General features: G+C 36.4%; 1 protein-coding gene across 3 annotated transcripts in view; it reads right to left on the reverse strand.

Annotated features, from left to right (window-relative positions):
- The window catches only part of LOC101901176 (protein turtle), a 379,534-nt gene that overhangs the window by 233,572 nt on the left and 131,910 nt on the right, over window positions 1–14,052 (reverse strand). For all 3 annotated transcript variants that reach the window (XM_059124789.1, XM_059124788.1, XM_059124790.1), the window contains one exon: window positions 12,062–13,037. In XM_059124789.1, coding sequence (XP_058980772.1) covers window positions 12,062–12,980 — 919 coding nt within the window. In that variant the 5' untranslated portion in view covers window positions 12,981–13,037. The remainder of the gene's footprint in view (window positions 1–12,061; window positions 13,038–14,052) is intronic.

The raw sequence follows: 14,052 nt of genomic DNA on the forward strand, positions 1-14,052 counted from the left end.
AATACCAAAGTGTCGATTACCTCAAGCAATCGCTTTTCCGGGAATTGGTCAAAATACCGCAGAGCAACATTCGGGCAGCGTGTGACGGTTTCATTGGCAGTTTGAAGGCCATAATTCGTGCCAAAGGTGACCAATTCGAACAAATCTAAACATATTCTAAAATTTGATTCTATTTCCGACCTGTTTAGCTTTCATTCAATTAAATTTAAAAAATGTAAAAATTATGGCGTATGACTTTGTTGCAGTTTTTTATCTCACCCTTTTAATATTAACAATTGTGAGCCTTTGTGGTATTGGTATATGCAAAAATTTAACAAAATACAATGATCGTTTCATGTTCTATGAATTAAATTATATGCTATGAAATTTTCGAACTTAAGTTGGGGAAGTACCAGAAGGAGTGGACCAATCTTCGAACTCGAACTAAGTTTTTTAACAATATTATAATATTATCTACCAAGTTTGGTTTGCTCACCAAACGGACGGACACCCCTAGATCGACACCAAATGTCCTGAAACGGATTTTTTCAAAGAAGCCTAGGGTCTAAACCCGTTATTTCCATGAGACACGTTTTGGCCCTATCAAAAAATATATACCCTTTGTATATATAAATATATGAGTGTATAAACATTTTCCTGTAGCACAATATACCGAATTGTCATGACAAATAAAGCGATATTTTTTGGCAATCATTCAATTGATATAAATCGATGTTTTTGTAATCTGAAAATGCCACTCATAAAAATGTATTTCTCATTTAAAGGACATTTTGCGTGTTCAAATGTAATTTACAGAATGATGTACTGAAACACTCACAAAAACGGAATGACAGCAATATTGATAAGAAAAATGTTAACGATTAGAAATTGGTCACGCAAAAATAAATTTTTATGACGCCGTTTCGAGAAAGTCAAAATAGGATTTATTCCTCTATATTTTCGAATTGTTCTGAAAAATAGTTATACATGGAATGTTATAATTTGTTATATCAAATTTGAAAGAGGGGAACATGCTATACATTATTCCTTCCACAAAGTGGCTCACACTTTGTCCAAGCATTTCCTCTCTCCCCCAACTTTTGCGACAAGGTCAGATTTTGAAAATGTAATTGACAGAGTAATAATAAATTATCCGCTCCGTACATTGCTGCTCGATTGCTTTGGTGAAGCCAAATACAGATCATAAATCAAAATTTAATGTTACACTTGATAACGTAACAAGCGGTCGAACTGGTCGCTTCGCTAAAACGAAAAAGTTCGAAAAACTAAGAAGGACATTGAGTAGAAGGGCCAAGAGCCAACATCGAAGAAAAGGAAGTCGATAAAAAAATAACGAAAGAGGAGGACATTGAGACAATTGCCAAGCGATGATAAAAAAAATGAGGAATTGTAAGAGGAGATAGCATCGACATTCGTTGTTTTCTCCTTCTTCGTCTTCTTCTTCACTTCCCTCTACTTCGTATCTATTTTTATGCTCAATTTTATAGTTAACACTGATGATGTAGCTGATGATGTTTCGGTTCTGTTTCCTGGACAACAAACAGCGTAGCTATCTTATCAATAATACACGTTTCTGGTGGTGTACAATGCCACGGAATCGACATTATGATGATGGCACAACAACACCAAAGAGAGGGAGGCAAGCAAACAATCAACCATTCTACCAGAGAGGCATCCAGCAGCAGCAGCGGCAATGTCGTTATGAAGGATAACAAAAAAGTAACATTTTGTCATTACAACATTACAATTTTTTAGGAGTACCAGGGAGAGAGAGAGTGTGTGTGTGAGGATGATGAGAGGTCCTATTGCCATTTGCCAAAGTGAAAAGTGTCCATATCTTCCGTTTCTTACTTCTCTCCTTCTTCTTCTCATCCACATTTCGTTCCTTTTGCCATTTTACAAAAATATTACGAGTAATTTGATAGTAATTTGAAATATAATGTTGTTGCTACTTTGCTGCTATTGTTGTTAATGTCCTGATGGCACATTACAATGTTCGCGGGTATATGTATGTGTGTGTGTGTGTTTGTGCGTCGAACAACGCAATTGTTAACGAGAAATGTCAATCATTGTCTTAGGAATTACAAGTATTTGTCTAGGATGACAATATTATTGGCAATTAAATGAAATTGGTTTTAATGGATTTGCTTTGCTGACATATAACTCTGATTACAGCGGAGACTTGTGTGAAGGTGGCTGGTGGATTTGTTTGTGATTTCGTGGCGAAAAATTTAGAAGAAAATTTATAAATTGATTAACATTTTTCACAGTTCGCCTAATGCTATTAATTTCAAACTTTAAGTGGACATTTTTCCTACAGACAGCCTGATGAAAAAGGGCAATAATAGAATATTCTGGGGTTATAATTTTCTGTTGATGTGTAGGAGTGAGTTGAGGCGAAATTCTTGGAAAATCGATCTATATTAAAAAAATTTACTAAAAAGTTCTAAAAAATGGGCCAAGGGAGCAAAATTTTTTATACCCTACAACACTATAACAATGTATGTAACACCTCGAAATATTGGACCCGACATTGGAAACTAAATATGGATCTACCTATCTCGACGAGCTGAGTCGATCTAGATATGTTTGTCTGTCCGCCTGTCCATGTTAATTTGTAATAAAGGTCGCAATTATGGCCCGAAACTCAAAATTTAGGTGGTGTTAGGGTTAGAATAGAAGCCTATTGTTTTTCGAGATGATAGCAAAATATATAGGGGTTGGAGAATATGTAGGAGAGAGTTAAGGACAGGAAAGAAGCCGGGTATCCTGGATGACCATTGGATAACATGAAGCTGTAAAATGGATCACAACATTAGTTAATTCATTATGTATACATAACAACACGGCGGAGTGCGTAAAAAGGGTAACATCTGGGCAGAGCTCTATGAGATTATTTCCAAAAAAAAAAAAAAAAAACTGGGATTTGAAGTGTTGAGATTGGTGTCACTGTCAGTGTGTAGGGTTAGGATTTGAAGGTAGTTATGGACATATGTACTAAAGGCTTCAAAAGTACAAAACGGTACTAAATTTGGTATAATAAGTTTGGTGACGTAGGATAATATATGAAGGTGGATTTTCGAAAACAGTAATTGAGGAAGGGTCAGAGGTGAAAATTTGAAATTTTCAATGATGGTCATTGATATTGTTTAGGATAGACAACCAAAATGGTTACTCTAAAGTCGAACAATGAATGAAACAAAAGTACTAAAATTCACTAAATTTGGTAGTATTTGAAATTATGTGGATGGATAGAGGTAGAAAAGTGAAATATGGTGTGAGTATCAAAAATGCAAGAGCATGACTTGACATAACATATGGTTTTAATGATATGGTACCACATGTCACACAGCACGCGGAACAATGGACTTATTGACGGGCAAATTCGGGGAACATTTTATTTGTAAATCGGGACAGGTAAACTGGCCATCTGAATCGTACGATTTAACGCATTTATACTTTTTTTGTGGGGCTTATCCCAACTGATACATTTATTTATGAGATATCAGCCAAACTTGTGGAAAGAGAATGTCAACATTGGAATACGATTGAGGATAGATGACTTAAGGTTCAGTCGCAGTCAACATTTACATGAAATGATGTTGTCAATGATACGTTGTTTTTACTTTTATTATTATTTTTTAACTTTCGTGTAGTCTTTTAAAAATCGCTCCTAGAAAGCCCGCTAGTTCATCTTAACAATTCTAGTAGTAATTATGGCCCGGTAGCCTCAGAAACCAACTGTGCCCAAATTCTCTTCTGCAGAGTACTCTGGGCTCTGATGTCAGATACTTTGTAGTTATGATATTGGTCTTAAGTAAATTTCTAATTTGTATTGGAGTCTTAAACCGGATATCATATTATGAAGTTCTCTGACTACTCTAACTACCAACGTCAGAAGGGAGCCCCTCTAAAGCTAAATTTCTGAACTTTAAAGTTAGCCACGTTACAGTACTAATGTAATTCTGTGGCCGAAGTCTGTTGGCTTGCTTATGACTCCAGTGGACAGTTACTCTGTGGCAGTGGTACGTCTGCTCTATCGGAAGTGATTTCCAGCCAAAAATTCTGTAGCATTAATTTTTGAGGTCAGTTTCCCCATAGAAGGAAGTCAGCTTAAAAGCTACTCTGTGGTTGTGACCTGTTGTATGGAAGTGGCCTCGGAATACAGCACCACACCCCTGATGCAGGTTCTCCACAGTAGTATTAGACTTTTGGCATAACTACTCTTCTGTGATAATCCCACAGTTCAGCTACATTTGAATATTGCCCTCTGTATCGAATCAGTAATTTCTCCGAGATATGTCGTCGAGATATTTTGAAGTTTTACAAATTACTGGACCAAATCAAATTAATAATACAAGCCCCCATAAAGTGGTATGAGGTATAAAAATTGCTAATAGCAGTCCTGTCATTTAAAAAAAAAAAAAAAAAAAAAAAAAAAAAAAACAATTCAAACAAGTAAAATAGTATCAGTCGGTTTTGCCGACAGTTGTATACCCCCAGCCTTGAGTTATGATTATTCATACTATTGACCCTTTATGGGGGAGGTTCCGAGGCAGTTGGCCAATATTGACCAATTCTTATCTGACCTTAGACTGATTCAAATATTACAACGAGCCAGATTTGGACTATATCGACTACTTCGTATACTTTAAATGAGATATGTGCAAATTTTTGGAAAATGTGGAAATATGCCTGAGGCAACAGATAAAGCGGACCAAAGTATTCCATTTCACTTAATATAGATACAAATATTGGTATGTGAAAAATTTGAAGGAAATCGAACATTTATATCCAATTTTATGCGAAATCATAAATTTCGATAAAATAAAAATATCATATCAGATTTCTGGTTAAGAGAAATATTTAGTTATAGCAAGTTGTAAAGAATCGCCGACTTGTCTCATAACTTATGACAGATATAAGTATTGAAAATTATATCCAATGATGAGTTACCAGACGGAATTAGCAAAAATATTTACATGTTTAAAATTTGAAGAGAGTTAGATGCTTATTTCGCTTTCCTTGACCTTTTGTTTCTCAAAAGTCTTGAACACTATGTGAGGGAGGTACCAGAAAAAAATGGTCCGATCCGTACCATCTTTATAAAATATCTTGTGTAGATGATGATGATGAATATTGAGATGTACCAAATATGAATGGAATCGGATGTTAATTTCGCGTTTTATGAGCTTCATGGATACTCAAAATGTTGAACCTTTGTGGGAGAGGTACCAGAAGGATTGGGTTGATGGAAATATTGTGATGTGTGTAATTGGAAGAAAACGAGATCTGATCGATTTCGGATTTTATGATTATTTTGGTTATCCAATACTTAGACCCATTGTGGGGGAGGTACCAGAAGGAATGGTTCGATCTCTACCATCAGTATAACAGATCTTGTATTGATAGAAATATTGAGATGTGCCAAGTATGAATGGAAGTGGTGGTTCTAGAACAAGTGGGCCGATATGTTCCATCTTCACACCAGACCTTGCGATTGAAAAATATAGTAATTAATATTTATAAGAGATATACTTTATATTTTTTGTGTGGGAGTTACTTTATGAAGTGTGCCGATATTTTCTATTTTCGCACCAGAACTACCATTGATTAAGGATTAACAGTGTTTGAGCAAAATTATCTTTTCATTTTCTGTGCAGTAAATTAGTTTCTTTAAAAATATAGACATTTTGTGTAAGGCTGCCAGAACAAGTTGAACTAAGTTTGACAATAATATACGATGACTTAGTACATCGGATCCAATCGGATACTCCCTTCGAGAGTTATTGTTGCGCACCAGCCAGACAGACAGATTGTCGGACGGATATCGCTATATCGACCCCAAATGTCCTACAACGGACTTGGTTCAAGGAGACCTAGGGTCCGAAAACCGTTATTTCAATGAGTCACGTTTTGACGTTCGATTTGCTTTATATTGTGCACCAAACGTGTAATATCAGCCCGAATAGTATGAAATTTTGCACATACAACCAAATTAGGCCTAAAAATAAGTATGCCAAATATGATCGAAATCGGTTCAGATATAGCTATAGCTACCATATATATTGTTCATCCGATTTGTTATTTTTGTCATCCGCAGCAGTTATATGCACTCTGTAACAACAATATTCAGGGAAATATATCAAATACAGCTCAGAAATATCTTTGCCAAATTTTATCGAGATCGGTTCAGATTTGGATATAGCTCCCATATATATCTTTATCCGATCTCAAATTAATTGTGCACGAAATGGGCAATACAAGTCCGAATTTAAAAAATACGAATGCTGTGGCATATTTAATGTACAAAGCAATCCACAAGAAATTCAAATAATAATCTAAAAGAGCGGTATCCACCCCTCCCTTCCTTCTCTTATGCCAGGTCATTTCCCTAATGTATTCGCAAAATGTTTAACTGAATGAAACAGAAAATTAAAAAAAAAAAAAAAAACTAAACAAAATTATCAAAATTGAAATCGTTGTTTTTGCTCTTGTGTTTTTTCGTAACACTTAATTTTTTTAAACCATACAAAAATTGTTATTCACAACGGTGATAGATTTACCCGGTGTTTTTTTGTTGATGTTGTTGCTATTAATAATGATGATGACGACGAAGATGCTGATGTACATAGTTGATTCTTCTTCATTTATTGTTCTATATAATGCACTTAAGCTAAGCTATTGTTGATTCTCTGTTTTATTTTTTTTTTGTTAAAGTCGACATCCATGTTGTTTTTGTTGTTGTTGTTGTAAAGTAGTTGCAAGGACTATTATGATATCCTGCAACGCTATCTAAACTATGCCATTGTCTGGGTGTCTAAACAAGACAACGACGACGTTGACGACGACTACGACGGAGATGACGAGAATAGATAATGTAAAAGGATAATGTTGATAATGCTTTGTCAACAATTGTGTATCACTAAGTATGTACTCTTATGCCAGCATTACATCGAGTAAGGGGGAGAGAGAGGGCGCGAAGGGGAACAAAGGTGGGGGTAGAGAGTATTCAAATGGTTTCTTAAATATGAGAGATTATCAGTTGTATGGGTATTTCCAGGCAATGGGCGAAAGTTGGTCATTTGATGGTTAAGTTTGGTGATGTGTTACGTAGGGTGTGTAGGAAAGGGGTAGTTGTCCTCCCATGGACCTCCTGGCGGGATATGAAGTCCTATTCGGACAGCTGTCCTATTCCCTAACATAGAAGGTCAGAGAAGTTTACCGTTGTAAATAAAATTGAGCTGCGGAAGTTTAACAAAATAGTGTGTGCTTAAATAAAGGAGAACAAGAGAGGAGAGAAGAGTTTTCATGAGAAATCGAGTACTTTCTTTTCCCAGTGCCAGGGGGACAAACAGTCGGTACCATGGGAAAAAGGTTGCAACACGTTAAAGGAGAAACAAAAATCCCGAACTTCTGCAAACAGTTAATAGGATATATTCAAACTTTCAAGAAGGCCTTTTAAATTTTAGTCTGAGAGAATCTCCTTCAATGGAAATCTACTTTAAAAAATCAGAGCCTTCGATGTTATCAAAAATACACTTCTCTGGTTTCCCAGAAGCTTTCGTTCAGCATCTTTAAAACCGTTTCTGTTGAAAAACTTCCTTTGAAGTAATTTTCCTACTAATTTTAGCATTGAAAGACTCTCCCTTCGAAATCGTTTCACCCACCCAGGGTGTATGGTTTCGAACATGCTGTGCTTTAGAGTACTTGCTCCCTGATGTTGTTGCTGTTGCTGCCATCACTCGCTCCCAGCAGCATCGCAGCAGTAAGTGTTACATATCAACTTCTTGTTTGTTGCAATGATAGATGAGTGTTAAGTAAATGTTAAAAAAGCTACATTAAAGTAAATTAAGGATTAAGTATGGCAAATATTCTGCAAGGAAGTGGAGGGGCAGGGAGGGTGTCGTATGCCTAACCAGCTACTATCCTCCACGGGGTAGCAACAGCTGAAATGTAACCACTTGAGGAAAAAAAACGAGGAAAAATAATAATAGAACCTAGGAAGTACATAATGAACGAGACCATAAGTAGTAGCAGGAACGAACAACGAACTTTTAATGTGAATTTCTAGCTAACTCGGGAAGCTTTTGCATAAGTCAAGTGCTATGGTGCTGCGGAGGTGTGTGTGTATCTGTGTGTTTATGTTGCTACAGCACTTGTGGTGCTGATGGTGACTCTGGGGTTTTTGTTTCCTTCTTTCCTGTAATCACTTAATTAGGAAATGTCACTTTAAAGTGGAACATTTCAGTGTTTGTCAACTCCTTCCATTAGCCCGTTACACGAACTCGTTTTGGTGTTTTCTAACGTGGAAAATGGTAATGGCGAATTTTTTCCTTGATCATCATGAGGATGGAATCATGGGAGTTTTTATTATGATGTATTTGCAGTAAAGGGAGAGAAAAGAAAATGGTAATTAGGGAGAAAAATAGGTATATCACATTATGCGCAAATTTCTCCGGAGACGTACTTGAAGGTATCTTGTATGAATGTACCTTATTTGAGGTTTCTAACAGAAACCCTTAAACTAAGGGCTCTTCTGAGATCTTCTAGAAGAGATAACTTGAGGTTTTTTAGAGAATAAAAATAATCTACAAAATGTTCTAGAGAAGAAGAATTCCTTTGGTGTTTCTTATGTGGACTTCTCTTTTCAAGAAAATTATCCACATAATCATATTTAGGAAACAGCTTACTTTGCGGTGGTCTAAAAAAGAAAACCTCCATTAACATATTCTAAAAAAGAGAAGTACTTAAAATAGAAAAAATCCTTTGAGGATTCTACGATTCTATACCAAGGGGCCTTTCCACATGCTATAGAAGTTTACTTTTTTTAGATCACCTATAGGAAAAGACGATTTTTGATGCATCATAAAGGAGAAAACATCGTTTTAGGATATCCATATGTAAAAACGTCTATTGACGTAGTTTGTAAATGAAGACCTTTCTTGAGATCTTCTGCAAAAAACCACATCCATGGGATTAAGCCTAACTATTTTGCAACAACATAAAATATCCCCTATAAGGGCATCTACAGGGTTACCCATATTCGACGGACCCATGTTTTTTTTGGGCCCATTCCAATCGACGAGGCTTGTCCGCAGGCAACATTCTTTGCGTCAATTGAATTTTGTACGGGAAGAAATGCAAATCAATGCGAATAATCCGTTGTAAAGTGGTCCGAGCCATGCCCAACTGCTGAGAACGGCGTTTTTGGGATGTTATTGGGGACTTCTCAACACTGGCTCGTACGGCAGCGATATTCTCGGCCGATCACCTTGGTCGACTTTTTTATGGCCTCTTCGGATTAGAAAGAGCCTTACCAGTCGAAAATTTGTCGTATAAACGCTTAATGGTGTTCTAAGAAGGCGCACTTCTCACAGTTTTTAATGTTTTAAAAGCACGTTGAGCTTTCACAATTGACTTCTTCTGTTGAATGTAAATTTCAACTATTTCGCGTGGTGTTTATTGGTTCATGGTAAAAATCTGCTTGGACTGACGCTTCAAACGCGGTATGTCATTAAGCGATGTGACATCTCTGTCAAAAGTTATGGCGTTGCCAGATGGGTCCGTCGAATATGGACAACCCTGTATTGGAAAAGACCCCCTTCAAGGTCTTCTAAAATTGAATACCTCATTTAAATTCTTCTGTGGGACAAATCGTTCTTCAAAGTCTTTTGATAAAGAATACATCCTGTGAAACCTTCTATGGTTATGATAAACTTGTTTTTGGTATTTTCGACGTCTTCAAAGTCTTCTATAGAAGAAAACCTCCAATGACCTTCTCCATAGAAGAAGGCCCAATTGTGGTTTTGTATAGAAGGAGGCCTCCTTTCAAGTTTTCCATGGCAGAAGACTTTTTTAAAGCATTCTGCAGAAGAATAACTGCTGAGAAGAATTTCATGTAAAAGATATCCTTTGAGGCATCTTATATTAGGTCGTTTTCATCTAGGTCATTTATGGAAGAAGTACTCCTTGAGGTCTCTACTGGCGAATACTTAACTGGAGATCTTCAGTTGAAGGAAGCTTCCATTTATGTTTTGTGTAAAAAAAACGCCTTTAAGGTCTCAATTGGAGGAACATCATCTAGGAAGCTGTTCTATAAAAGAACAAGAATTTTGTGGAGTTCTCTTTAAAGGTTTTTACGAGTTTTATATTATGTTATTATTTGGGAAAACCCTAAACTTAGGTTTTTTATGAAAGAATATCTCTTTGGAGTCTCCTATTGAAGAAACATCTTTATTGAGGCTCTTCATGAAAGATGGTCTCTTTGGAGATCTTCTTCAGAATAAGGATAAATCTGTTCTATAAAAGAATAAATCTTTTGGTGATTTTTGATAATTTGTATATTTTTTTTATAAAAGAATAACTCTGTTTAAATCGCCGGTAAAAAAGTCCTTCTGAAGAGAAATCTTCATTGGGATGTTCTTTGAGTGCACCTGTGAAAAAAAGGTCCATGTAGATAATACCATATTTTAGGCCTCCTTTTGCAGAAGTCCTACCTTATATCTCCTTAAAGATAATGCATTATTGATGTTTTAGGGAACAATTCCTCTTTCGAGGTATTTGTAGAAGAGAGCCTCATTGGGGGTCTTCTAAAGAAGAAAACATGCTTTGAGTTATTTTATTCCGACACCCCTTCTGAGTTCTTCTACTGAAAATCTATGTATTTTGAGTTCTTCTATAAATGAATACAATATGCGAGGCATTTATAGGTCATCTTTTAAAGAAGAAAACGTTATATGATATCTCATATAAAGGTTTAATCGCATTTTCGGAGAAAGTCTACTTTAAGAATTTCCTTAGAGATAAGGACAATTTTGAGGTTTCTATAAAACAAGAATTTAAGTGTTTTCTTGAAGAACACCTCTTTTAAAGTCCTCTGTCGAAAAATGCTTTCTTTTGGGTTTTCCTTAGCAGAGGACCTCCCATTAGGTCTTCTACAGCAACAGACCCCCATTAGGTATCTGTAGAAAAATCCCTATTTTAGGTTTTTTTTTTTTGCAGAAAACCTCCTACACTGAGATTTCTGCTGCAGTCGAAGCATTTTTGAGAAGAAAGCCTGAAAGTCTTCCTCAGATATCTTCCATAGATGATGACTTCCCGGAAGGTATTCCTTGAAGTCTTCTTCTGATCCTACAAGATCATCTGTATAGAACGATTTAAAGTGAAGACTTCCACAGAAGAAAATCTTCTACGTCGTATTCGTTTTAAGACGTATTATATAGAAAACGATCCCCACTGAGGTCTTTATTTTTGCTTTTCTGTTGAAGAATAACTCTTTGAGCTCTTCTATACCAGGATACCTTTAACAGAGCAATATTCGGGCAACGTGTGCCGGTTTCATTGGCCGTTTGAAGGCCATAATTCGTGCCAAAGGTGACCAATTCGAACAAATCTAAACTTATTCTAAAATTTAACGCTATTTCCGACATTTTTTGATTTCATTCAATAAAATTAAAAAAAAAAGAAAATGTAAAAATTATGACTTTGTTGCAGTTTTTTTATTTCACCCTGTTTATTTGTACTTTAAAAAAAATATTAATGAAATATTATTTCTCTACTAGTCCATCAGAATTTTCTCTACTAGCCCCAGTGAGAATTTCGTTAACACTTAAAATATCATTTTCTGATAGGCAGGGTTTATAGTCATGGCAAGACGATCATTTCAATAGAATTATATTTTACGAGAAATCAAATTTTTGACTGTAAATATTCTTTATTGTGGCTCTGCTTGTCCCTCAAACAATATTCGTCAAATATCAAGGATCATTGCTCTACTAGCCTTCCAGAGTATTTCACTAAAAACCATGGGATTACAGGACGACTATTCTCTTAAAAAAATCAGTTAAAATTTTTAGAAAATTTAAATCTACTGGTAGCCTCAATAATTCTCGAAAAGTCCAGAATAGGTATTTGAAAAATTAAAGAAAATCTAAATTATATTTGGTAGGTTTTTAACTAAAAATTGCCGAATTAATTGTTGCCAGATTCTTAGATTTATTTTCATTTTTTCATTTGTTATTTTAACTTATTTTATAAATGTATTTCCCTTTGAACTTACCTGGTATATTGTTATTGGCATGGGCTGATTTGGTCAATAGCAATATTACGAAGAATACTATTGTCAGATGTAGCGAAGATTTGAGCCACGAACAGAGTGGATCAACTCTTAGCTGTGGACAACGCAGAGTTAGTGTTGATGGAGATGATACGGCTGTTGCTGCTGCTCTTGATGTTGTTGTAGTTATTAATGATGCTGGTGACGACGACGACGTAGATGATTGCGATGGCGATGCCGTTGATGCTGAGGTGATTGTAGAATTCCGTGTATTCGTTGATTTTCCATATGACGACGTCGCTGCGAACTCCGCCACAAATGGCGTCGTCGCTGTCGTCGTCACGAAAGCTGATGAGCTGGTTGCAATTGAGTCGGCTATTTGGGCCTGTGCTACAGCTGTGGCTAGCTTTCGCTGTCGCAGTGTTTTCGCTACGGTCGTCGCTGCAGGTAATGATGGCGATGGTGCAGGTGGTGGTGGTGGTAGTGGTGATGGCGGCCTTTGATATCGTATACGAGACGTTGTCACTGTGACCGGGGAACGATAATACCTTAACGTCTCCAGTATCGTTGTGGTTAGGGAACAATCTGTTAAGCGGTTTTGTAGTGATGTTGTTGCTTTTATTGTAGCAACAGCGGCAGCGGCGGAGATTCGCGTTCTCTGAGCTGATGACTTGTATCGAATTTGATAGTCGTTATGTTGCAGCTGCTGCTGTTGTTGGTTTGGTGTCGAATGTTGTTCGATATTGTTGTGGTTGTTGTTGTTGTTGTTATTGGGCGTTTTATTAGGTGTTGTAGTTCTAGTGCTGTGGTTACTGCTGCTGCTGCTATTAATGTTGTTGTCTATATTTGTGGCGAACGTTGATCGCGTTCGGCTTAATGCCTGACACCGCCGGTAAGACCCAGGGTCCGCACACATACCCATGCCTCTGGTCCCATAGCCAATGACGCTAATGGATCTTCCTCATTGCAACGGCGTCATCTGTAAGAGAAGGAAACAGAATAAAAATTTAGTCAGTTGTACTATGGGGAGTATGAGCTATATTAATTAGTAAATATTAGTCATACGCCACCTTGGTATGACAAGTATGGCCAATTTACACAGGGCCTAGATTTAGAGCCAAAATGTACTCAAGTTAATACTTCTTCAAACCCCATACTACCTCTACAAATGTTTGCAATCAAATCCATGTGTCTAAAAATGTATCCTTTTCGTATTTTATTTTTTATTTCGAAATTGACAACTACAAATCATGGCAAATCTCTTGAAATCGACAAAATAAGAGAAGAGAAACATTAAATTTCCACAAAAGCAACAAGGACTAATCATGACCCCGTAAAAGTGCTCCAGTATTTGGGGGATACTTTGTCACATCAATCTAATCAGTACATGGATAAATCTAAACCTAATACTACTAGTTCGGCTCAGGCCTTTATCAAATATACTTAGGCTTGTGAATCCCCACAAAATACCCCAAGGATTGATGTTGGTTGGTTGGTGTTGTTGTTGTTGAAAACTAAATTAGAATCCGAAAAGCAAAACAGCAACAAGAACTAAGACAAAAGAAAAACAAAAAAGAGAAATAAAAGTTTCTCCAACTAAGGTTCGATTTGTCTAACAAGAAAATTTCGGCAAAAACAAATATCGGTATTTGTTTGGCCTAAGTGTGTTGGTGTAAGTGCAGGGGTGGGGGTAAGCCGGCAGGAAAAACTTTGCCAAAAACCATTTTAACATAAAATCATTAATCATTTTCCTTCTACTATATATGTTTTCGTGTTTTCTTTCTTTCTTCTTCGTCTTCACTGCCTTCCTCCATAGTTTCGTTGCCAGGGCAATAATGATAACTACCAGCCAATACACCTTTAATATATGTGAAAACTTTACTTGTACACATATGTATGTATGTGTATATGAAACACTCGTATATGCTAGATATGTTTTCCGTTTTCGCCATTTCCCGTGGTGCATAACGACGACGACGAAACTAAAAGAAGGT

The sequence above is a fragment of the Musca domestica genome, unplaced genomic scaffold, assembly GCF_030504385.1.
Source record: "Musca domestica strain aabys unplaced genomic scaffold, Musca_domestica.polishedcontigs.V.1.1 3, whole genome shotgun sequence".
Taxonomy (NCBI): domain Eukaryota; kingdom Metazoa; phylum Arthropoda; class Insecta; order Diptera; family Muscidae; genus Musca; species Musca domestica.